The sequence below is a fragment of the Mustelus asterias genome, chromosome 7 (assembly GCF_964213995.1).
Source record: "Mustelus asterias chromosome 7, sMusAst1.hap1.1, whole genome shotgun sequence".
NCBI classification, from domain to species: domain Eukaryota; kingdom Metazoa; phylum Chordata; class Chondrichthyes; order Carcharhiniformes; family Triakidae; genus Mustelus; species Mustelus asterias.
The window spans coordinates 47,167,105-47,194,109 of record NC_135807.1 but is presented as its reverse complement, the minus strand read 5'-3'; the positions used below and the strand labels follow the sequence as shown (position 1 = coordinate 47,194,109).

General features: G+C 43.4%; 2 protein-coding genes across 4 annotated transcripts in view; one reads left to right on the top strand and one right to left on the bottom strand.

Annotated features, from left to right (window-relative positions):
• nbn (nibrin) overlaps positions 1–24,893 on the bottom strand; it is a 55,738-nt gene extending 30,845 nt beyond the window's left edge. The window contains exons 1-9 of one of the 3 annotated variants that reach the window (XM_078216016.1): positions 24,764–24,893; positions 20,145–20,278; positions 14,853–15,001; positions 13,441–13,600; positions 11,898–12,001; positions 10,759–10,876; positions 8,415–8,602; positions 3,124–3,221; positions 1,695–1,836 (exon numbers count right to left, since the gene is read on the bottom strand). In XM_078216016.1, coding sequence (XP_078072142.1) covers positions 1,695–1,836; positions 3,124–3,221; positions 8,415–8,602; positions 10,759–10,876; positions 11,898–12,001; positions 13,441–13,600; positions 14,853–15,001; positions 20,145–20,278; positions 24,764–24,797 — 1,127 coding nt within the window. In that variant the 5' untranslated portion in view covers positions 24,798–24,893. Of the gene's footprint in view, positions 1–1,694; positions 1,837–3,123; positions 3,222–8,414; positions 8,603–10,758; positions 10,877–11,897; positions 12,002–13,440; positions 13,601–14,852; positions 15,002–20,144; positions 20,279–24,741 lie in introns of all 3 variants that reach the window. The other 2 variants (XM_078216015.1, XM_078216017.1) reach the window with 2 other exon arrangements.
• A 156-nt stretch (positions 24,894–25,049) lies between these two features.
• The window catches only part of decr1 (2,4-dienoyl CoA reductase 1, mitochondrial), a 32,060-nt gene continuing 30,104 nt past the window's right edge, over positions 25,050–27,005 (top strand). Inside the window, exon 1 of the mRNA XM_078216010.1 lies at positions 25,050–25,187. Coding sequence (XP_078072136.1) covers positions 25,113–25,187 — 75 coding nt within the window. The 5' untranslated portion in view covers positions 25,050–25,112. The remainder of the gene's footprint in view (positions 25,188–27,005) is intronic.

Sequence of the window (27,005 nt, the reverse complement as noted above, 5' to 3'; positions counted from 1 at the left end):
GGTTCCTTTAGAAAGTACCTCTGGTAATACTGCAACTTAAGAATCTATTTCAAAAAAAAGAATCTACTTCAGACCCTAGTTCACCTAATTGGTCAATATGTATTAATAATAAGGTAGCAAATCCAGGCAAAAATCAGCAGTGACATTTTTATTAAACTTACATGACATAATAAGTCATATGCTTTGAACAAAAGATGGTACAATTTGTTGAAAATGTTAAAATAGAGGCAATTTTAACAGGTCATATATAACCAATAAAATGGTTGTGTAATAATATTCCTCACATGCTTTCTCATAAAACTTGATAGTGTCAAGTGTTATAGTAGATAATCACAAATGTTTAAGCACAGAGGGAGAACATTCTGGTCCATTAATACCAAATCCACACTAAAACTAGCTATTCTCACCCTAGTTTCCTTTTCTTTTCCCCATACTCCTGTATTTCTAATCAAATGTTTATCAAGCTCTCTTTTAGACATACCTTGGCATCACATGGAAAAACAAAGTAACCATGAAACAGTCCTTTCTAGGGCAAACATGCTGAACATGCTAGTGCTAATCAAGCAAAGGCGACTTGGGCATGTGCAAGGGTTGGAAGATGTCTGCATCCCTGACGAGATACCATAAGAGAGGTAGCCCAAGTCAAGAGACCAGCAGGGCATCCAACTCCAATTCAAGGATGCCGTCAATAGAGACATGAATGCCCACGACATCAATCACGACAACTGGGAGCCTCTAGCTGACCATTAACGCAAAAGGAGACACCAGCTGCGGGCAGGGTTTTGCCACCACAATGGCATATGGTTTCAGAAGCTCCAGAGCAAACACCAGGCCCTGCAAATAAGCAGTCAACCGAGATCACCCCACACCACTGGCAAGGAATAACTTCACGTGTGCAGCATACTTTGCCTTTCCAGAATTGGCTTGTTCAGCCTTCAAGCAAGTGCATCAGATGTTCTCATCTGACCTCACCAAAGTTCAGAGGTTGTACTCCCATCAGCTCTCGCAGCTGCAAGGATGTCCAGCAGCTCTTAGATGCTGTGATTTAACTGCTTTAAACTGCCACTTGCAGTAGCTTTGATTAGTGTAACTCCTGAAAATATGTTCTAGCCTCCACCTTTACATTTCTAGTATTAATCCTAAACTTATGCTCCCTTGTTACCAATTTGGCAATTTGCAGAAATAATTTTTCACTGGTTATTCTCTAAAATATTGCTCATTTCCAGAATTGTAAACACTCGTATTAGATCTTCACTTAATCACTCTACTCCAATGAATACCATTTTCGTGTCTACAAGTCACCAATACTATACCTTCTAATGTCAAATATCAATTCGGTGGCATTTTCCATGGTTGCTATTTCCTTCCAGCAGTTCTGAGCACCTCACTGTATGTACTATTTACTCGGCCTACCATTTGCTTCTAAGAGACCTGCTGGACCTAGTAAGTAAATTGGCTGAAATATGTCAGATTGCTTTTCAATGTGAATAAATGCAGGATGATGCATACAGGAAGAGGTCAGGAGTGAACATCTGTAAGACATGAAAGGGTCTCAACCAAGAGGCTGAAAAGTAAAAAAGATCTTGGAGCTTTACCTAACTAGAATGGTGAGTGGATATGTGAAACACGTAACTATAATTATGTGGCATACAACTAATTTGCATTTCCCATCCAAAAGCGAGTTTTTCCTTTACCTTATACTGTGTTCTTGTGATGGCTGTGTATCTGGTACGTATGCAGTAATTCGTTCAGAATCTGGGGCAGTCATGTCGACCATGTCCACATTTTGAGAAAGTGATGGACCTGGAATTGTTGTTCTTGAAGAGGAGCAAGTTTCTTAAAAAAATAAAAATCACCATTTTTCAAAGCATGTCCGCAGTAAAACAACATTGGGTCGAAAATGCTTTGCATGAAAAACAGACTGAAACAAATGTTAAATAATTAGCCTCTTCAAAGAAGTGAAATGAGAATGGAAATGCAAGGAAACAATATCCTTGGTGCCTCGAGTAACTCATCAAAGTTTCTAACTGCAACTTTGTGGACTGCAAGGATTGTGTTCTCAGAACAACATTGAGCAGGGAACTCCAGAATTTTGACCCAGTGACAAGGTCAATTATGATGCAAATAATTACTGAACTTATAGAAGGTATGTTGAAATGTTGGAACTTAAGTGCATCCTCACAACTGCATGCATTTTTCACATTTTAATTTACATCGGAATAAGACATGACATTATAGGCCCTATTTTACCATTTTGATTCTAAGTGCTGCGGGGACTTGAAACTGGGAGTGTTTCAGATCTGACTTTCAGACCTGTTCTCAGGCACCCCCATACGGACTCTGCCTAAAAAAGTATCAGCGATTCCAAATGGTGCTGTTGAAGTCTGTGGGCGGGGCTTAACATGGCCAAACACTGCAGCTCTGATCGGCACCTCCAACTGCGCACGCGCAGACAAAAAAAATGATAGAATGTCGCTCCCCTGCCACATCGCTCCTGGGCCGGATAATGCCTCCACAAATATTGCCCCACCCCTCCAACATTACTGACCCCCCTTATCTGCCACCCCCCCCCCCCCCCCCCCACCACCACCACCACCACGACCAATCGCGGGCCCCTATCCCCCCCCCCCCCCCCCCAAGGATCTCAGACAGAGTAGCACAATAGCTGCAGACCCCCCCCCCCGCCACTGATCTCAGCCAGAATGGCAGCGGACCCCCCCCTTCCCCCTCCCACCGATCTCAAACAGAGCCGTTGGACGCTAGGCACCTACCTCCTCACTAACTGGAGCACCAGAATCGGACTTTTGTGGAGCATGTCTGTTTTGCGCCGATTCTGGATGGGCGAACGCGGTGGTAAAGGGGGAAGTGTCGCTAAGGTTGGGCATGCAGCCCATTAAGTCAATTTAAATACATGCAAACGCATTTAAGTGGCTGTCGCGCCTGTTTCGGGCACGGTCCCGATCACAGCCATTTTCAGGCCTTGGTAAAGAGGAAACCAGCGTGGAGACGGGTGCAGATCACGCTATTCGCCTCACGCCCGACTTTACCAAGTTTTTGCACCCAAAAACAGGTGCAAGGCGATGGTAAAATTGAGCCCTATGGGAAAATATTTTATACACTTACCATGATCAGGCTTTTTCTGGGGGTTGCAATAAATATCTGTTGAATTGTGAAGAACTGCTAAACCAATTTCTGCCTCCGGTATAGCACGCAATCTTTTTCTAATCAAGCAGAAAACATTATGGTTAATACGAATCACCAAAAGGACAGCTAACAATGTAATCACTTTAGCACAAGTTACATACCAATCCGCATCTAGGTTTTAAATGTATAATTCCAATTAATTAATTTGAAGAGGCTATTTATACCCAAGCAGGTTTATCAATCACTACAAATGGTATTAAGAACAACCAACTGTTTTGTGGGGCTGCAGTCATTTATAATGGTTATTGGGGTGACACACAAAATACAAGTTTATTAAATTAAATTTCATAACATACCATGATGTGACGTGAACTTTTGTCTCATGGATTCCTGGTCCAGTACCATATTGACTAGTCCCTTTCACTTTTTTTTTTTAAGTAGAAAGACTAAAAATTGCAATAATATTTCTTAATTTTTTAATTCATTCTTGGGAGATGGGCGTCGCTGGCTAGGCCAGCATTTATTGCCCATCTCTAGTTGCCCTTGAGAAGGTGGTGATGAGCTTCATGAATGGCTGCAGTCGATGTGCTGTGAGTTGACTCACAATGCCGTTAGGGAGGGATTTTGACCCAGCGACTGTGAAGGAATGGCGATATACTTCCAAGTCAGGATGTGAATTGTGGTGTTCTATAGGTCAGTGGGACTAGGCATAAAATGGTTCGGCACAGACAAGAAGGGCCAAAAGGCCTGTTTCTGAGCTGTAATTTTCTATGGTTCTATGTATCTGCTGCCCTTGTCCTTCTAGATGGAAGTGGCCGTGCGTTTGGAAGGTGCTGTCTAAGGACCTCTGGTGAATTGCTGCAATGCATCTTGTAGATAGTACACACTGCTGCTACTGAGCATCTGTGGTGGAGGGATTGAATGTTTGTAGATGTGGTACCAATCAAGCGGGCTGCTTTGTCCTGAATGGTGTCAAGCTTCTTGAGTGTTGTTGGAGCTGCACCCATCCAGGCAATTGGGGAGTATTCGATTACATTCCTGACTTGTGGCTTGTAGATGGTGGATAGGCTCTGGGGAGTCAGGAGGTGAGTTGCTCGCTGCAGTATTCCTAGCCTCTGACCTGCTCTTGCGGTGAATCCAGTTGAGTTTCTGGTCAATGGCAACCCCAACAGTGGGGGACTCAGTGATGGTAACACCATTGAATGTCAAGGGGCGGTGGTTAGAGTGTCCCTTATTGGTGATGGTTATTGCCTGGCATTTGTGTGGCGCGAATGTTACTTGCCACTTGTCAGCCCAAGCCTGGATATTGTCCAGATCTTGTTGCATTTGAACATGGACTGCTTCAGTATCTGAGGAGTCGCGAATGGTGCTGAACATTGTGCAATCATCGGCAAACATCCCCACTTCTGACCTTATAATGGAGGGAAAGTCATTGATGAAGTAGCTGAAGATTGTTGTGCCTAGGACACTACCCTGAGGGACTCCTGCACAGATGTCCTGGAGCTCAGATGACTGACCCTCCACAACCATCTTCCAATGTGCCAGGTATGACTCCAATCAGCAGAGAGTTTGCCCCCTGATATTCATTGATTCCAGTTTTGCTACGGCTTCTTGATGCCACACTCGATCGAATGCGGCCTTGATGTCAAGGGTTGTCACTCTCACCTCACCTCTGAAATTCAGCTCCTTTGTCCATGTTGGAACCAAGGCTGTAATGAGGTCAGGAGCTGAGTGACCCTGACAAAACCCAAACTGGGCATCACTGAGCAAGTTATTGCTGAGCAGGTGCTGCTTGATAGCACTGTTGATGACCCCTTCCATCACTTTACTGATGATCGAGAATAGACTGATTGGGCGGTAATTGGCTGGGTTGGATTTGTCCTACTTTTTGGGTCTGATTTTACCACCAATTTGCGCCCGTTTTCGGGTGCGAAATCGCGGTAAAGTCGGGTGTGAGGCCTTTATCGTGAAGGCACCCGCGTCCATGCAGGTCGCCACTTTACCGAGACCCGCGAATGGTGGGGATCCGTTCCGCGCCCAAATCGGGCACAACGACGATTTAAATGCATTTCCATGCATTTAAATTGAATGAATGAACTGCCCTCCCAACTCTATCAGCATTTCCCCTTTTACCACCGCATTTGCCGATCCGGGACGGCGCTTTTAGGGACCTGCTAAATGAAAGTCTGAGTCGGGTGCTCCAGCCTCTGAAGAGCGCGTTCAGAGCTTCCAATGGCTCTCTGACACAGATCAGTGGTTTGGGGGGGAGGGGGGGGGGGGGGGGGGGAGAGAGGCGGGTCAGCTGTATCTCTGGCGGGGGGGGAGGGCCGATGTCTGTTTGTGGAGGGGGGTGGGGAGAGGGCTGATCATAGTCTGGTGGTGGGGCGGGGGAGGAGGAGGAGGCGGGTCAGATGTATCGCTGGCACGGAGGGGGGGGCAATCGTTGTCTGGTGGTGGGGGGGGGGGGGGGGAAGGCGGGTCAGTTGTTCCTCTGGAGGAGAGGGGGAGTGAGACCAGACCATTCTCTGGGCGGCAGGGGGGTGAGGCCACATTGTTGTCCTGGGTGGGGGGGAAAGATGTATCTCTGGTGGGGGGGGGGGGGGGCAGATGTAGATCTGGGGGGGGGGGGGCAGATGGATCTCTGGTGGGGGGGGGGGGGGCAGACGGATCTTTGGTGGGGGGGGGGGCAGATGGATCTTTGGTGGGGGGGGCAGACGGATCTCCGGTGGGGGGGGCGCGCAGACGGATCTCCGGTTTGGGGGGGGGGGCAGACGGATCTCCAGTTTGGGGGGGGGGGGGGGGCAGACGGATCTCCGGTGGGGGGGGGGGCAGACGGATCTCCGGTGGGGGGCAGACGGATCTCCGGTGGGGGGGCAGTGGAGTCCGCTGCCACTCTGTGGGTGATCGGTCTGGGTAGTGCCACCCCTGCCCCCCCCCCCCCCACCGATCGCCCGCAGAGTGGCAGCAGACCCCCTGCGCCCCCCCCCCCCCCCCAAAGATACACCCCGGCTCCCGCTTATCGCTCCCGGGCCGCTTTATCTGGTTTCTGCAGCCTGGGAGTGATCCGACACGGGCACGCTTTTTCAATTTTTTTTCTAACTGCGCATGCGCAGTTTAGAGCTCCGATCGTTCCGGCAGCGCTAAGCCCCGCCCAGAGCGCAAATCGAACTGGAGATGGCTGAGAGCGTATGGGGGCGCCTGAAAGCGGATTTCTAAGTCGGATCTGTACTGCGCCCAGATTCGGCACTTGGAATGAAAATGGTAAAATTGGGCCCTTTGTGTACAGGACATATCTGGGCAATTTTTCACATTGTTGGGTAGATGCCAGCATTGTAACTGTACTGGAAGAGCTTGGCTAAGGGAGCGGCAAGTTCTGGAGCACAAGTCTTTAGTACTATTGCTTGAATGTTATCAGGGCCCATTGCCTTTGCAGTATCCAGAGCCTCCAATTGTTTCTTGATATCACATGGAGTGAATCGAATTGGCTGGAGACTGGCATCTGAGATGCTGGGGACCAAGATGGATCATCCACTCGGCACTTCTGGCTAAAGATTGCTGCGAATACCTCAGCCTTATCTTTTGTACTGATGTGCTGGGTTCCTCCATCGAGGATGGGGATATTTGTGGAGCCTCCTCCTCCAGTGAATTGTTTAATTGTCTACCACCATTCACAACTGGATGTGGAGGACTGCAGAGCTTAGATCTGATCCGTTGGTTGTAGGATCGCTTAGCTCTGTCTATCACTTGCTGTTTTTGCCATTTGGTTGCTTCACCAGATTGACACCTCATTTTTAGTTATGCCTGGTGCTGCTCCTGGCATGCCCTTCTACACTCTCCATTGAACCAGGGTTGATCCCCTGGCTTGATGGTAATGGTTGAGTGGGGGATATGACGGGCCATGAGGTTGCAGATTGTGCTCGGGTACAGTTCCACTGCTGCTGATGGCCCACAGCGCCTCATGGATGCCCAGTCTTGAGTTGATAGATCGGTTCGAAGTCTGTCCCATTTGGCACGATGATAGTGCCACACAACACTTCTTAATGTGAAGGCAGGACTTCGTCTCCACAAGGACTGTGCGGTGGTCACTCTTATCAATACTGTCATGGACAGATGCATCTGCAGCCGGCAGATTGGTAAGGATGAGGTCAAGTATGTTTTTTCTTCTTATTGGTTCCTTCACCACCTGCTGCAGACCCAGTCTAGCAGTTATATCCTTTAGGACCCGACCAGCTCGATCAGTAGTGCTGCTACCGAGCCACTCTTGATGGTGGACATTGAAATCCTCCATCCAGAGTACATTTTGCGTCCTTGCCACCCTCAGTGCTTCCTCCAAATGTTCAACATGGAGGAATACTGATTCAGCAGCTGAAGGAGGACGGTATGTGGTAATCAGTAAGAGGTTTCCTTGCCCATGCTTAACCTGAAAGCATGAGACTTCATGGGGTCCGGAGTCGATGTTAAGGACTCCCAGGGCAACTCCCTCCCAACTGTATACCACTGTGCCACCACCCCTGCTGGGTCTGTCCTGCCAGCGGGACAGGACATATCCAGGGATGGTAATGGTGGTGTCTGGGGTGTTATCTCTAAGGTATGATTCCATGAGAATGACTATGTCAGGCTGTTACTTGACTAGTCTGTGAGACAGCTCTCCCAATTTTGGCACAAGCCCCCAGATGTTGGTAAGGAGGACTTTGCAGGGTTGACAGGGCTGTTTATTTTGCCGTTGTCTTTTCCGGTGCCTAGGTTGATGCCATGTTGTCCGCCCGGTTTGATTTCTTTATTGAGACTTTGTAGCGATTGTTACAACTGAGTGGCTTGCTAGGCCATTTCAGAGGGCAGTTAAGAGTCAACCACATTGTTGTGGCTCTGGAGTTACTTGTGGGCCATACCAGGTAAGGACGGCAGATTTCCTGCCCTAAAGGACATTAGTGAACCAGATGGGTTTTTCTGACAATCGACAATGGTTTCGTGGTCATCAATAATTCCAGATATTTTTTGTTGAATTCAAATTCCACCATCTGCCATGGCGGGATTTGAACCTGGGTCCCCAGAACATTATCTGGGTTTATGGATTAATAGCCAAGCGATAATACCTCTAGGGCATCGCCTCCCCTTAATACATCTATTACAATATTTCTGAAAATAACAGATAAGATACAAAAAGTATAATTTCTAAATTCCTCAAAAATCACCTATGGTCAATGAATTAATAATGTCTGCCTAGTGTTACCTATTGACCAATATATTCAGTATAAAGATTGGTTATGTACCGTTGTAAAGTTTTCATCACTGCCTCAATCCATTTTTCTGCTGAGTTTGACATAGTTTGAGAATCTGACGTTCCAACTTCAATGACACAGCTTTCTGGTGCTTCAAGGGATGACATATCTGAGGTACAATTCTCGAGAAGTTTAACATCTCCTCCTCCAAGAGTGAGAGCAGAATACAGCCTCTTGTGCTGCAAGACAAGACACAGCCAACAGAAATTAACAGTATAAACTGCTGGTGGGAGTCCAATTGCACTAGGTGTGATGTTTTCATTAAAATATGCATGAAAAAGCTATGCTTAATACTAAATAACAAATTACCTGGTTATTTGAATTCAGCAATGGAACTAACATAAAATTAAGTTACATACATACATACAAACATATGAATTGTCAGATCATTTGAACATATGAAATAGGTGCAGAAATAGGTATTCCAATCCCACGAGCCTTCTCCACTAATCAATAAGATCTACCTCAGTTTTAAAACTATTCAATGATGCTGCCTGCACTGCCTTCTGAGGCAGAGTTCCAAAATCGCACAACTCTGAGGAAAATTCTCCTAATTTCTGCCCTAAAAGGGCAACCCCTAATTTTAAATCAGTGCCCCCTAGTTCTAGACTCACCCACAAGGGGAAACACCTTTTCTGTGTCCACCTTGTCGAGACCATTCAGGATCGTACATGCTTCAACCAAGTCACCTCTCACTCTTCTAAACTCCAGAGCAAAACAAGCCCAGTCTGTTCAACCTATCCTCAAAAAACAATCTGCTCATTCCAGATTTCAATCTAGTAAACCTCCTCTGAACCACCTCCGATGCAGTCAACAAGACAAACTGCTTTCACTGGCAGGCGGGTCAGTAACCACAGGACAGATTAAGGTCACTAACAAAAGATCCAAGGGTAAATGAGAGTTGTTTTTATGACCTGGAATGCACTACCCAAAAGGGTGGTGGATGCGAATACAATAATAAACTTTCAATAGGGGCATGTCAAAAGTTCGTTTAAATCTAAGAGTAGCAGTAATTCCACCAAACAAATTAAAGGAGAAAACAATGCCACATCAATAGAAATACGAAAGTTATGGGATTGTTTTCATCCCCGTTTTCAGACAGCAAGGCAATAACAGGCTGAATATTGCAATGCAGCATTGACCACCCCATTCCCAGTGACATCCAGCTGACCTAATTTTTGAAACGGCCAAACACATGAGTAGCATGCCTGTCCAAAATAGGCAAAACACCTACTTAAATACACCAACATGCAAGACCTAAATATTATTTTGCCTGTTCCTTCCAACGGAATTCAATATTAAGCAACCAAACCTGCAATTTTGCACACTCCTCTATAAGGCTTTAGGTTCATCACGTATGCCACACCTGTAGCATAAGGAAAAGGCACGTTGGTTTTGAGAGTGCAGGAACAGATCACTGGGAAAGATGGACTTAGAGAACCCTGGGAGTTACATCAATCAAAAGGTTTACATTGATGCATCTGTCAAGGCTGAGAGGACAGCATTGCTGCTGGTGCTAGTCTGTGCTGCACTGCTGTTTCCTCATGGCTACATGTGCCCATGTGTATTGTGCTGGCTCTGGACTGTGTTTGCGCAAACGCAAACCATGTGACAGAAGGACAGAGATCTAGGACAAATAGCATTCCAGGGAAGCTCACTCCTGGAATATGGAACAGGAGAGCAAAATCCAAGACAGTCCCTAAAATCCAATACTGTTGGTCACCCTGGTCTCATTAAACTTGCTTTTTCAAGTTATTTTTTCAAGTGTCTTCTACTGTAGATATAAAATACTTACTACTTAACTTTTGTGCCATTTCTTTATTTTCTATTTTAATTTCCCCTGTCTCCACGTATACTTTAATTTCCCCACATATACTTTCATCATTCTCTTCCTTTTTACATACTTGCAGAAGCTCTTACAATCTGTTTTTACATTTCTTGTTAGTTTTCTTTAATATTGTGTTTTCACCTTTGCTATAAATGTTTTGGTCATCCTTTGCTGGTATGTGAACTCACTCAATCATCAGGCTTACTGCTCTTCTTAGTAATATTATAAAACTCGCCTTTTAATTAATACTATAATACAATTTGTAACCTCTTTAGTTCGCTCTTCCATTGCAGAAAGTTTCAGCCTGACTTTAAAATGATTTTTTTTAAAAATCCGATTCCAGTTTACATTGGAAGTACAGTACTACACAGTTACTTTCACTGAAAAGATAATGCTTTCCTTCACGCAATAATTAAACACAGAAATCTGGACATACCACGGTAACTTGAAATCGCTATTACATCTAATACTATTGAAGATTGTTCCTCTTCGAAATGCAACAATTACCTGTTTTCCATTCAAAAATATGAATGTTTTGCCTCTAAAGATCGATTTTCTCTCGGGCTTTATTGTAATATCCAGCTTTCCAGCCCTGATACCCGGTTCATCAATAGGTGGAGAAAAACTGCCAAGAACAAAACATATGTCATTGTTTTGGTTTTATTACAAACTTCAGGATGAATGTTGCAACACTACAGTTTTTAATATATGAAAGATTACAAGACAATTTCTAAAATCAGGAATTAAAAAAGGACAACTCTATATTTATGTTGCTTGCTTAATTTTCTTTTTCAGTTTATAATTTGACATTTCATTAACATAATGCTAATTACAGTTGCATTGCAAACGAAGTAATTGAAATAATACACTGGGTCTATGGTGATTATCATCCTTTGTTCTCTTATGCTTCTCAATTTGCAACCATTATTTCAAAAATGGCACACTTACACAGTTAAAAGTGTACATTGCAGGGTCATAGAGCAATACAGCATGGAAACAGACCCTTCAACCCAACCGGTCCATGCTGATCATGGTGCCTTCGCAGCTAGTCCCAATTGCCCGCGTTTGGCCCATATCCCTCTAATCCTTTGCCATTCATGTACTTATCCAAATACTTTTTAAATGTTGCTTAAATGCAGGCTGAAACTTTCTGCAATGGAAGAGCTAACTAAAGAGGTTACAAATTGTATTATAGTATTAATTAAAAGGTGAGGTTTATAATATTACTAAGAAGAGCAGTAAGCCTGATGATCGAGTGAGTTCACATACCAGCAAAGGATGACCAAAACATTTATAGCAAAGGTGAAAACACAATATTAAAAAAAACTAACAAGAAATGTAAAAACAGATTGTAAGAGCTTCTGCAAGTATGCAAAAGGGAAGAGAATGATGGAAGTATATGTGGGGAAATTAAAGTATACGTGGAGACAGGGGAAATTAAAATGGAAAATAAATAAATGTTGCCCCTCAGGTCCCTTTTAAATCTTTCCCCTCTCACCCTAAACCTATGCCTCTAGGTTTTCAATTTCCCTACCCTGGGAAAAAGACTGTGTGTTCATCCTATCTACGCCCCTCATGATTTTATACACTACACTGGAGATTGCCAAAGTTCTTACAACTTAATGAAACTGACAAATTTCCATTACCTTTCTGGACTGGGAAGCTGTCGTCTGTGCTGGATTGCCTCGGTAAGATTAACAAAAAATTCTGGTTTGACTATGGGTCGACAACAAATCATTGCACATATGGTCTTGCAAGAAAAAAAAGATTGGAGGTATTATTACAATTGGTATGTACCAACTAAAGCAATGCATGGACAGTCATGTAATCAACAGTTCAATTCCTTATAGAAGGCAAGTACAACTCAGTTTGCCAAAGAAATGAAATTGTCAGCTATTTACCTTAACCGAAGGGCAATTTGATCTGTGTATAACTAAGTCTTGATTTACAGCACATTGTGTCTGTCACAATTTAAGCAACATAATTGAAAATATTTGCATGTGTTAACTTGCATTTTGTATTCGGAAAATAACAGAAGAAATAGGTAATTTGACGATAAAACTTGAATGTACCCAATGCCTTTAACATAGTAAAACATTCCAAGGCACTTTAAGCAATTTAACGCTGAGCCACACCAGGTGGTATTAGGACAGTTGACCAAAAGCTTGGTTAAAGAGGTAGATTTTGAGGACTGAGGTGTGGAGAAACAGAGAGGTTTAGGGAGAGAATTCCAGAGCATGGGGTCCAGACAACTGAGGGAAAAATTGCATATATGCAGGAGCAAAGAAAGTCAGCAAAATGTAAGAGGCCAGAATTAAGGGACTGCAGAAAGCAAAGGGTTACAGAGCTAGGAACAGGTGAGACCATGGAGGAATTTGAAATCAAGGTGCTGGCAACTGTCGCTAAACATATCTGTGTTGCAGTCCTCTCCATTTTTCACAGTTACAAACACAACAACACCGAAGAAGAAAGCATGAATGTGTCATTCCACTCTATTGCTTCAAGACGGGTTACCAAGCAAACGTCAGAATGCTTGCAATGAAAAACCACACAAGCCATCTGAAAATGATCAATCCAGAAAGAGCAATCTTAGCGCACCACCATAATATAGCAGTACTTTGAAGAATCCATACATCTACCAAGTTTCAGTCAGGTTTTATAAAGTAAAGCTTCCTGGAAACTTTTCAGTTCATGGTTAAAAAACTAAAATGAAAATCAGCAGCAAAATAAAATTTTAAATGTGTTCCTATTAAAGTCAGAAATACTATCAATTATGTTCCAAAAGACAAAGGGTGCGATTTACCAGCCACTCACGCTACACTCCTGCTGCAGTGAGGTCGGAGAATTTGATGTCCAGCCAAATCTCTGTTCACTGCAGCGGGATGGGAAAATCCCGTTGGCCTAAACGTCCATAACATTATGGCCAAAATAAAATCCTGTAGAGCATACTGGGCATCTTTGGAAGACTTAAAACCACTTTGGGGACTCAGAAGACGATTCGGGTTCGTGGAAAATAATCTATTTATTTCAAAACCTGGGAGTTTCATTTTATAATGCTTGAAACTGAAAATGAAGAGCTTTATGTTCAATTAAGACAAAATTCTCAGTCAGTTGCAGCTGGCATTGATTAAAAGCTTCACAAAACCCGGTAATGTGAAACATTATTTTGTTTTATTCCATTCAGCTAACCTTCACAGTGACCTTGACTGATGACATGACAAGGTGAGTGTTAGCTTCTGTCCAATTGCTGCTATGATGCCCGCCAAGTTGTAGAATGGATTTGTTTAGCTCATTTTTTCCTGGCCCATCCAAACACGAAGAGCATACAATCAAGGGTTCATATTCCACTCTGAGGGGGAAAAATATATTTACTGTACTGCAAAGTATAAAAAGGGACATATGAATGGACAGGAAAATCAAGCAGTAGCAGCTGACACAGTTACAATGACTGCCATGTGATTCTCAGAAAGAATATATCATCACAATTGTTTCTTTAAAGATTACTCAAAATATCAAAACCAGTCAACTTGTAGTAGAGACAAAAGGTTACGTGGTCCCCTTGTAAAGAAATCGCGGGTGAGTCAAGCCCATAAAATCAGTTGTGCAAAACATTATTAGGGGATGCAATGATCTAGGGCTTTTATCGCTAGAACCTGAATTCCATAAAAAAATACCTGGAATTAAGAATCTACTGACGACTATGTAACCATTGTTGATTGTCAGAAAAACCCATCTGGTTCACTAATGTCCTCTAGGGAAGGAAATCTAGCCTACATGTGACTCCAGAGCCACAGCAATGTGGTTGACTCTCAACTGCCCTTGGACAACTAGGGATGGGCAAAAAATGCTGGTCGGTCAGCGAGGCCCACGTCCCACGAATGGATAAAAAAAATTGTTTCCTTTCTCCAATGACATAGTTTTGTAGGGTTGAAGGTAGATAGTCAGTTTCAGCATAATTGAGAATCATCTTCCAACCTTTCTAGATCAGGAAGGTGGTATAACAATAAAAAACACGTTACTTCCCCCCCCCACCACTAAATCCTTTAGCAGAAAGAAAAGAAACTTTTTTCTTACAAAGGAAACTTCAAAAAGATGTGGATTTAGATAAGTGAAAAATGGCCACGCTTGTAGACAAATTCTGTCAACATTTGGAAGTTCCTCGTGATGGAAAAATTTAATACAAGGATTAAGAGTCAGCAGAATGTTGTATGGTTTTAATAATTATTAAAATGCAGCAGCTAGTTTTCACTGAGCAAAGTTTCACAAAGAGTAAATGAGATAAATTATTTTGGTAGTGCTGAAGGTGAAGAACAATGACCAGGACACTGGAAGAACTCCTTGCTCTTCTGCAAAATGAGTTTTGGGATATTTTTTATCTATTCGTCCAGGTAGATAAAGTCTCATCTGGGATGGTGAAGAAAAGGAAATAATGCAAACCTCTGGCCTTTTAAATGACTCTGACTTTTAAATGTCTCTGGTTTCAATAGAACCGTTGCACAACCAGAAATATGGCACTCTCAATTAAATAGGGTTGACCAATTTGAAAGGTTAATCATGACAATTGTCTGTCCAACTTTGATAAAAAGGCAGTAAGCTATTACCTGAATTTGCTTTGGAAAAGTCCAAATGTGACCAATTCTCCCGACTTCAAGATCTTTGGGCTGTCACTCTCTAAGCGCTCCTCATTTACAAAGGTTCCATATTTTGAAGTATCTTTTAATGTCAGTACAGAGTTTCTAGCAGCTGGAGTCTTTAAAGAAACAGGAAATAAATTTAGAATGTTAAACATTCACTATCAAAATCTTTTCTCAAGGACAATAGTCAGCTGTTAAATTATTTATAATGGTCACATCACTCTACATAAAATAATTATTAAATGATGTGATTGTTTTGCTGAAAGTGACACTGCTATTAGGATAATCTCTATTTTAAAATGTTAACTACAAATCCAATTAACATGCATACATTGCAACCTGATGGATTTATGGTGTCATAAAGACTTTACACAATAAAAGTATATTACTGGATTATTTGGAATTTCTCAATGTTATGAAGTGGGGTTACTACACAAGTAGAACATAGAACATAGAACATAGAACATTACAGCGCAGAACAGGCCCTTCGGCCCACGATGTTGCACCGACCAGTTAAAAAAAAAAACTGTGACCCTCCAACCTAAACCAATTTCTTTTCGTCCATGAACCTATCTACGGATCTCTTAAACGCCCCCAAACTAGGCGCATTTACTACTGATGCTGGCAGGGCATTCCAATCCCTCACCACCCTCTGGGTAAAGAACCTACCCCTGACATCGGTTCTATAACTACCCCCCCTCAATTTAAAGCCATGCCCCCTCGTGCTGGATTTCTCCATCAGAGGAAAAAGGCTATCACTATCCACCCTATCTAAACCTCTAATCATCTTATATGTTTCAATAAGATCCCCTCTTAGCCGCCGCCTTTCCAGCGAAAACAATCCCAAATCCCTCAGCCTCTCCTCATAGGATCTCCCCTCCATACCAGGCAACATCCTGGTAAACCTCCTCTGCACCCTCTCCAAAGCCTCCACATCCTTCCTGTAATGTGGGGACCAGAACTGCACACAGTACTCCAAGTGCGGCCGCACCAGAGTTGTGTACAGTTGCAACATAACGCTACGACTCCTAAATTCAATCCCCCTACCAATAAACGCCAAGACACCATATGCCTTCTTAACAACCTTATCTACTTGATTCCCAACTTTCAGGGATCTATGCACACATACACCTAGATCCCTCTGCTCCTCCACACTATTCAAAGTCCTCCCGTTAGCCCTATACTCAACACATCTGTTATTCCTACCAAAGTGAATTACCTCACACTTCTCCACATTAAACTCCATCCGCCACCTCTCGGCCCAACTTTGCAACCTGTCTAAGTCTTCCTGCAAACTACGACACCCTTCCTCACTGTCTACCACACCACCGACTTTGGTGTCATCAGCAAATTTGCTAATCCACCCAACTATACCCTCATCCAGATCATTAATAAATATTACAAACAGCAGTGGCCCCAAAACAGATCCCTGAGGTACACCACTTGTAACCGCACTCCATGATGAATATTTACTATCAACCACCACCCTCTGTTTCCTATCCGCTAGCCAATTCCTGATCCAATTTCCTAGATCACCCCCAATCCCATACATCTGCATTTTCTGCAGAAGCCTACCATGGTGAACCTTATCAAACGCCTTACTAAAATCCATATATACCACGTCCACTGCCTTGCCCCCATCCACCTCCTTGGTCACTTTCTCAAAAAACTCAATAAGGTTAGTAAGGCACGACCTACCTGCCACAAAACCATGCTGACTATCACCTATCAATTCATTACTCTCCAAATAACTATAAATCCTATCCCTTATAATTTTTTCCAACATCTTGCCGACAACAGAAGTGAGACTCACCGGTCTATAATTCCCGGGGAAGTCTCTATTCCCCTTCTTAAACAATGGGACAACATTCGCTAACCTCCAATCTTCTGGTACTATACCAGAGGCCAACGACGACCTGAAGATCAGAGCCAGAGGCTCTGCAATCACTTCTCTTGCCTCCCAGAGAATCCTTGGATAAATCCCATCCGGACCAGGGGATTTATCTATTTTCAGACCCTCCAGAATATCCTGCACATCCTCCTTATCAACTGTAATACTGTCTATTCTACTCCCTTGCAACCCAGTGTCCTCCTCAGCTATATTCATGTCCCCTTGCGTGAACACCGAAGAGAAATATTGGTTCAATGCTTCACCAATCTCCTCCGGTTCCACACATAACTTCCCTCTGCCATCTATAACTGGCCCTAAACTTGCCCTAACCAACCTTCTGTTCTTGACATACCTATAGAACGCCTTAGGATTCTCTTTAACCCTATCCGCCAAAGTCTTCTCATGTCCCCTTTTAGCCCTTCGAAGCTCGCTCTTCAACTCCCTCTTAGCCAATCTAAAGCTTTCTAGTGCACTACCCGAGTGCTCACGTCTCATCCGAACATAAGCCTCCTTTTTCTTTTTAACCAACAAAGAAACTTTTTTGGTGCACCACGGTTCCCTAGCCCTACCAATTCCTCCTTGCCTGACAGGGACATACCTATCACAGACTCGCAGTAGCTGCTCCTTGAAAAAACTCCACATGTCGGACGTTCCCAGTCCCTGTAATCTCCTAGTCCAACCTATGTTTCCTAATTCTCTCCTAATAGCCTCATAATTACCCTTCCCCCAGCTAAAACCACTGGCCCGAGGTTCATGCCTATCCCTTTCCATCACTAAGGTGAACGTAACCGAATTGTGGTCACTATCACCAAAATGCACACCAACTTCCAAGTCTAGCACCTGGTCTGGCTCATTTCCCAGCACCAGATCCAATATAGCCTCACCTCTAGTTGGCCTGTCTACATACTGAGTCAAAAAACCTTCCTGCACGCTTTGAACAAAAACTGACCCCTCTAACGAGCTAGAGCTATAACAATTCCAGTCAATATTAGTCAAGTTAAAATCCCCCATAACAATTGCCCTATTACTTTCACTCCTAAGCAGGATTGACTCCGCAATCCTTTCCTCAACCTCTCTAGAACTTTTAGGAGGTCTATAAAAGACTCCCAACAGGGTGACCTCTCCTCTCCTATTTCTAATCTCCGCCCATACTACCTCAACAGATAAGTCCTCATCAAACCTCCTCTCTGACACTGTGATACAATCTCTGACCAATAATGCTACCCCTCCCCCTCTTCTACCTCCTTCCCTACTTCGACTAAAACATTTGAACCCCGGGACCTGCAGCATCCATTCCTGCCCCTGCTCTATCCATGTCTCTGAAATAGCCACAACATCGAAGTCCCAGGTACTGATCCACGCTGCAAGTTCACCCACTTTATTGCGAATACTCCTGGCATTGAAGTATACACATTTCAAACCCTGCTCCACCCCACCTCTGCAATGCCGTGCATTGCAGTCCCCATCCATGCATCCCTCACTTTCAGCCCCACTACTCAGGATCCCTCCCCCCCCCCGAATCAGTTTAAACCTCCCTGCATGGCCTTAGCAAATTTACCCCCCAGGATATTGGTCCCCTTCTGATTAAGGTGTAGACCATCCTTCTCATAGAGGTCACACCTTCCCCAGTACGAGCCCCAATTGCTTAAGTACCTGAACCCCTCCCTCCTGCACCATCCCCTCAGCCATGAATTCAAACCTTCCCTCTCCCTATTCCTCTCTAAACTATCCCGTGGTACAGGCAAGAGTCCAGAGATAACCACTCTGTCAGTCTTGGCCTTTAGTTTCCACCCCAAGTACTTCTTTCTTAGTCCCATGTTGAACTTTTGATTAGAAGCGGTCACTTTGTGCTGAATTTAATCAATGAAGTTCTGTTGTCATGACATCATGGGTGTCGAACACTGGCCTTAACCCACTGCTCTTATTTCTTGTGTTACATAAGTGGAGTTGCATAGAAAGGTTAAATTTCCAACACCTGGCCTAACCGTAAAACACTTACAGGGCCAAGTGAGACAATTCAGTAACAATGTAGTTTTCTTTTATTTAAAGTATATTGGGGCAATTTAGAGTGATATACCACACTTCTGACATTCTTACAACCCCACAGAGGAACAAAAATCAAAAGAAAATGTATGATCCACACAATGTACAGCTGGATCCTTTAGTGGCTGGATTAAAACTATCAGCTAGTTCACCATCAAATCGATATTACTTTCTGATAAAAAAAAATATGCAATTTGCCATAATCAGCAAGTCATGTTACTTTGTGACTATGTTTGCCTATGATCATTTACTTAATTAAAATAATCTGGTACATTCATCCCATACCGTAATAGCATCCTCTACAATGAATCAGGTCCTGAAATCATTTTGGAAAATTTAAAATTCCAATTGAAATAAAATAATTTAAAACAGTAGAATAAATACAGAGAGTTGGAATGAGATAATATAATTTACACTTCCTGAAAATGTTAATTTTGTTTTCATAAATTTCAGTTTTGTTCGCCCATGACCCAAATAGGTGCTGGACTGTGGCGACTAGGGGAATTTCACAGTAACTTAATTGCAGTGTTAATGTAAGCCTTACTTGTGACTAATAAATAAACTTTACTTATGCTCTGTTTTTGTCTCTATATGGCCCCCCTTCAACAGACTGCATATATCATTCACTCAGACTGCACCTGTTACCTGCTCTTCAAGGCTCATCTTCCAACCTAACTCCATAGTGAAGTTCATTACTCTATTACATTAACAGAATGTCAAATTTCCTGATTCCTAAAGATGCTACAAGATCACTTCTCATTGAAGACACTTACCTATGTTTCAAGTCCGTATGACACTTCTTCAGAGCTCCTGAAACAAAGCTCTTGGACACAAAATGAAACTCTGTTTTTCTCTCCACAGATGCTGACAGACCCACTGAGTTTTCTACCATTTTCTGTTTTTATTTCAGATTCCCAGCATCCGTAGTGTTTTGCTTTTAATTTATCTAGTTTTATTAAGCACTGAAAGAAAATAACTTTTTTTTTGCAGTTGCTTAACCCGCACTCCAAAGATGTGCGGGTTAGGTTGATTGGCCATCCTAAATTGCCCTTAGTGTCAGGGGGACTAAGGGTAAATGTGTGGGATTGCGGGGATAGAGTCTGGGTGGGATTGTTGTGAGTGCAGGCTTGATGGGCCAAATGGCTTCCTTCTGCACTGTAGGGATTCTATACTTCCTACCTATGGCAGCAAATATAATTTTTGTATTAATGACAATTGAGCTGTATGATTTTTAAAAATTGCAAGTAACAACTTAAGATTGAAACAAGAGGAAAGTAGAAGCATTTCATTCTACAAAAGCAAAATTGAAAAAAGTGATTACTCACCAGATTGGCAGCCGGGTGACTAACTGAAAGTGCAGCATGCGAACGACTAATGGACTGATCATCACGTAGAAGGATTGCACAGTTCTTTCGACCAACAATGTAATCTACACCAACTAACAAATGGTAAGGCGCTTCTGGAAATGAAAGAAATATTAATGGATAAAGCGGAAATTAAGTTTACAGTGAACAACTTAATCAAATACTTTAAATAGAGCAACAGTCATAAATAATAATCCTCATATTGACTGTAACTGTGAATACACAGGAATTATCAAGATAATCGGTTATACTTGAATTGTTGCAAGAAATGTATTCAAAGATAAATAAGGGATTTCCTTCAACAATAATAGTTTCTGGGTTGTGTGCATTGTCCATGCTAAATTTCCCCTTAGTGTCCCGGGATGCGTGGATTAGAAGGATTAGCAGGATAAACGGGGATAAGGCCTAGGTGGGATTGTTGTTGGTGCAGACTCGATGGGCTGAATGGCCTCCATTGCACTGTAGGGTTTCTATGATTTCTATGAACACCAGAACCTGGCCTGAGACATCAGTTCTCCACTACACGACTAACTATTACTGACCTCAGGGCACTTTGGAATAGGCAATGAAGATTGCTTTGTCATTGCTGATTACATCCAAAAGGTTAGATTTTTTTTTTAACTGTTGGATTTAGAGTGGTAACTCATGGTCAGCAATTTAATGCCTTATTTGAAAAAGGTTTGAACAGAAAAAGATACGAACAGAAAAAGATACATCACTTTAAAAAAAACTTTTCATTATAATTTTATTGCATTTACAGTATTAAAATGCTGTTGAACTCAATCAAAGAACAAAGAACAGTACAGCACAGGAAACAGGCCCTTCGGCCCTCCAAGCCTGTGTCGCTCCTTGGTCCAACTAGACCAATCGTTTGTATCCCTCCATTCCCAGGCTGCTCATGTGACTATCCAGGTAAGTCTTAAACGATGTCAGCGTGCCTGCCTCCACCACCCTACTTGGCAGCGCATTCCAGGCCCCCACCACCCTCTGTATAAAAAACGTCCCTCTGATGTCTGAGTTATACTTCACCCCTCTCAGCTTGAGCCCGTGACCCCTCGTGATCGTCACCTCCGACCTGGGAAAAAGCTTCCCACTGTTCACCCTATCTATACCCTTCATAATCTTGTATACCTCTATTAGATCTCCCCTCATTCTCCGTCTTTCCAAGGAGAACAACCCCAGTCTACCCAATCTCTCCTCATAGCTAAGACCCTCCATACCAGGCAACATCCTGGTAAACCTTCTCTGCACTCTCTCCAATGCCTCCACGTTTATATAAAAACACAGGACTGGTGATTCTTCTACTTTCAGTCCCATTAATTTGAAATAAATTTATTTCTGAACTTCTATTACCAGTGATGACATTTTTCATATTCTCTTCAGATATGCCTGTCGTCCAACTTTTATCTTCCAATAGGGGTGGCATAATGGTTTTATCACTAGTATAGTAATCCAGAGGCAGACCCAGGTTCAAATCACACCACGGCAGATGGTGAAATTTGAATTCAATATTAAAACTGGAATTAAGAATAAAACTATTTTCTCAAAAACCAAGCTTGTTCACTAATATCCTTTAGGGAAGGAAATCTGCCATCCTTAACTCGTCTCGTCTACATGTGACTCCGGACCCACAACTATGTGGGTCCGGAGTCCCTCTGAAAACACCTCGCAAGCCACTGAATTCGAGGACAATTGGGGATGGGCAACAAATGCTGGCCCAAACGGTGCCCACAACCCATGAATGAATTTAAAAATTGTAAGCAATTAAGACAAATATTTAATTTCCTCTGTTGCCAATTGGTCCCAGACCAATGACTGTTTCTACATTTATATGCTTCCAACTTTCTTCATTCACAATCTTTATATCTTAGATGCCCCTTTCATATGAAAAATAATTGTGCAGTATCTCTTTATTTTCTTCCTCTTTTTTAACATGTGTCTTTAAAAATATCGAGTGGATTTTTAGATTTCAGACTTGACAAAAATATTGGCTGATACTAAATGTAAAACCGGGGGAGTACTCGGTGTTACATTCAGAAATCATTTATAAGACATTAAATTGAGGTGCCCCATACAAGATCCCAATGAATTATTTAAAAAGCACGCAGCTCTTGATGTCTTGGGGGGGGGGGTCAAAGTCTGTGCAAATTGGCTATTATGTTTACTCGCAAAGTAATAACTGAGTTTTTAAAAAGTAAATAATGGGATGCATTTGTCTGATTAGGTGTCAATGAGTGCAACTTTATTTCTCTAATACTAATCCATTTATCTATGAAAGCACAGCTTTTGGTATGCATCCCTCCCTCCCCCCAATTTTTTTTGGGATTTGATTTATTATTGTCACATGTATTGGTATACAGTGAAATGCATTGTTTCTTGAACGCAATTCAGACAAAGCATATATAGGGAAGAAAAGGAGACCATTTATTCCCTTGCCTTGTTAGTCCTCCCAAAATGCGTTACTTAATAGTTTTCAGGATTAAATTCCATTTGCCACTCTTCTGTGCATCTAACCAGCCCCTCTATAGCATCCTGTAATCTAAGTCTTTGCTCCTCACTCTTTACCACCACTAATTTTGAATATGAATTTACTGATCATATCTCCTACATTCATGTCCAGATCATTAATGTACACTACAAACAACAAGATATCTAGCATCGATCCCTGCAGAACACCACTGGACAAAGACTTCCAGTCACAAAAACAATCCCTCCCATCATCAGTTGGAGCTGGCACCCCCACCTGCAATGGTCATTGCCGAATCCTGGCGTCCCACGCTCGTTGGACTGTTCCCAGCCCATAAGCATAGCAGCATTAACGCCCCCCCCCCCCCCGCCCTTAAGCCTGCCACTAGGGCCAGCCCCTTGGTACAGGTTGGCAGTGCCAGGCTGGCATGGTATCAACCTGTGGCAAGGGCATTGCCAGGACACTGTCTGGCCATCTTCCTCTCCCTCACAGGGCTATAGTTACCTTTATGCCCCTGGGGAGACCTGCATGACAGGTGCATACCTGAGTGAATATGCTGTAAACAACATTTACATGACATCATGCAAGTGCATCATCAATATATGGCAGGGGTGGCAGGTTAATAATACGGAAATGTATGCAAAACAGGTTCACGCCCAGTATGGGTGTGAATCTAACGACATTGCCAGCGAGGGACAGAGAAGATCATAGAATCCCTACAGTTCAGAAGGAGGCCATTCGGTCCATCAAGTCTGCACCGAAAATATTCCCACTCAGGCCCTAATCCTGCAATCCCACGTATTTACCCTACAAATCCCTCTAACGTACGAATCCCAGGACACTAAGGGGCAATTTAGCATGGCCAATGCACCTGACCTGTACATCTTTGGACTGTGGGAGGAAACTGGAGCACCCCGAGCAAACACATACAGACACAGGGAGAACATGCAAACTCCACACAGAGTGACCCAAGCTGGGAATCAAACCCAGGTCCCTAGAGCTGTGAGGCAGCAGTGCTAACCACTGTGCCACCCAGGCCAAAGTAATGTTCTCGCCAGTGAGAACGGCAACTTCCAATCTTGAGTCCCTGCTGGCAACCTCATAGATGTCAAATGCAGGCTCAAGATTTCACCCAAAGATGCTACCACGAGTGGAAAAATGCAACTGGGGGAAAAGATTGGATGGGTTGGGTTGGGGATGTTCTTGGAAAGGAGTGGCTGAAGTGAGATTTCATTGAGACATACAAAACTGTGAGGGGCCTGGATAGAGTGGATGGGAAGAGCCTCTTTACTTTAGCAGAAAGATCAGTGACTCAGGGATATCAATTTAAAGCAACCGATAGAAAAATTAGAGGGGAGTGGAGGAAAAGATTTTTCATTCAGATATGATATGGAGATGCCAGCATTGGACTGGGGTGGGCACAGTACAAAGTCTCACAACACCAGGTTAAAGTTCAACAGGTTTATTTGGATCAAGTCTGCCTATATATGCCATGTTTGTGAACCCAACTTTCCATTCACCTGATGAAGGAGCAGCATTCCAAAAGCTCGTGATACCAAATAAACCTTTGGTTGGACTTTAACCTGGTGTTGTGGGACTTGTTATTTCATTCAGATAGTTGCAGAGTCTTGGGACTCAACTGTCCAAAAGAAGCAGAAACCCTCAACTCGCTGAAAGCTGTAACCCACAGGGCTATGAACCGACGACTGCAAAGAGACTGGGTGACTTGTTTCATTTGGCCAGTGCAGACACGATGGGCCAAATGGCCTCTTTCTGTACTGTAATCATGAAATTTGAGATTTTATGACTTCACCTTTCCTGTCCAGCTTTTCAGAACCTGGCCCAGCCTCCTTCCCACCAAACACACATTCAATTGCTTTAATACATGGTCCAGATACAGGTCAACAAGATCCTCAACTGGCGGCCCACTCGCCTAATATTCCCCACCGGCGGCTGCAGCGACCGACCACTTCTCAGTAATTTATGCAGCAAAATGGGTGCAGGCGACACGCCCCCGTTAATCTCGGTTAATACATGCAACAGCCAACAGCGGCCCGGACCCTTAACAGATGTGTAAAGTGGACAAGAGACCATGAACAAACCGTGTGCCTACCTCCCGCCGAGGCCACTGGCACTAACGACCACATCACCGAGACAACATGGACCGCTCTGCCCGCATCAGCAGAGAACCCCACGTGACCGCCCCGATAGGGGGCGGAGCAAAGTCAACACCACGTGACTGCTCAGGCCCGGGGGTGGAGCTAAGATACAACCACGTGACAGCCCGGATGGAGGGCGGCGCAATGCTGTTCCATGCGATTGCAGTCGAGCGGAGCGATGCCACGTGACTCTACCCGTGGGGCGGGGCAACATGTTCTAATGGGCGGGGTCAGGGCGAGAGCGAGCTGCCTTTGGCATTGTTAATAAAGTTGGATCACTTTGAATCCGCCGTGAGGGAAGAAATGGCTGTGAGTTTGTGTTTGAGGCAGTGGCGCAGATTTACCATCACATCGACTGGGTTTAGTGGACATGAGCGGGTGAGATTCCGTTAGGAATATTTTATAGTCTGTCACCTGCGAACTTGGAAATGTTTCGGTTCATGTTCTTTCCGATGAAGGATTTAATTCACAATTAATTTTGTAATGATGTGGAGAAGTTGGGGTTGGACTGGGGTGGGCACAGTAGGAAGTCTCGCAACAGGTTAAAGTCCAACAGGTTTATTTGGTAGCACGAGCTTTTGGAGCACCACTCCTTCACAAGTTTTGTGAGGAATTAGAATTGGAAAGTTGGAAATGTATAGCAGGTTACGCAGCATCTGTGGAAATGCATCATTGCATTAATGCTGCAGGTCGATGAGTTTTTCATCAATATTAGAAATTTACTTGGAGTTAAGTAACTCCAGGCACTGACAGCCTACATTTATAAAGCGCTTTAGACACAATAGTTACACCACAGGAGGAGGCTATTGGCAAGATGCAATTCACCTAGTGCCCTTGCCTATTCCCTATAGTCTTATAGCTCAATTTCTCTTGGTTGAATTTGCCTCCGCCACAATCTCAAGCAGTACTTTCTAGATCTTAACCACTGACTCAATTACCTTAAATCTCTGTGCTCTGGTTCTCAATCCCCTTCCACCAATGAGAACAATCTCGGCCTATCCACTCTGTCCAGGCTCATGAGTTTTTTAAAGTTTAGTATCATGAGTAGACTTATGTTAATACTGCAGTGAAGCTACTGTGAAAATCCCCTAGTTGCCATACACTGGTGCCTGTTTAGAGTTTATGTTTATTAAAGTTTATTTATTAGTCACAAGTGACAAATTATTTGTCACACATTAACATTGCAATAAAGTTACTGTGAAATTTCCCTCTATGCTTTCTTCACCACCTTTTCCACCTGGGCTGCCATTTTTAAGGATCTGTGGACCTGTACTCCCAGATCTCTGTATCTATGCTCCTGATAGCTCTGCCATTTATTTTATAGCTTCCACCTGAATTGTATCTACCAAAATGCATCACTCTCATTTGTTCAGATTAAATTCCATCTGCCATTTCTCTGCCCATTTTTCCAGCCAATCTGTATCCTGCTGTAGTCTCTGACAATCTTCTTCATTATCCGCAACTCCGCCAATCTTAGTATCATCTGCAAACTTGCAAATCAGACCAACTATGTTTTCTTCCAAGTCATATGATATATATATTGTAAACAGCAGAGGTCCCAGCACTAATCCCTGTGGATTTCCACTCCATCTGATGAAAGAGCAGCGCTCCGAAAGCTAATGGCATTTGCGACCAAATAAATCTGTTGGACTTTAACCTGGTGTTGTTAAAACTCTTACTGTGTTTACCCCAGTCCAACGCCGGCATCTCCACATCATGAACATCACTAGTTACAGACTTTCATTCAGAAAAACACCCTTTCACCACTATCCTGTCTTTTATGGCCAAGTAAGAAGTTTAACAACACCAGGTTAAAGTCCAACAGGTTTATTTGGTAGCAAAAGCCACACAAGCTTTCGGAGCTTTATGGCCAAGCCAGTCCTGAATCCATCTAGCTAGTTCACCCCTGATCCCGTGAGATTTAATCTTGCCATGAGGGACCTTGTCGAATGCTTTACTGAAGTTCATGTAGACGACATCCATAGCCCTTCCCTCGTCAATCATTTTTGTCAACTCCTTAAAAATCTCAATTAAATTAGTGAGACATGACCTCATACAAAACCGTGCTGTCTGTTGCATGCTGTCTATATTACCTTGGTTCCTAACTATTCTAGCCCATTCCTGGCTGGTCTCCCACGTTCTTCCCTCCATAAACTTTTAAGTCATTCAAAAGTCTGCCACCAATGCCCAAGGTGC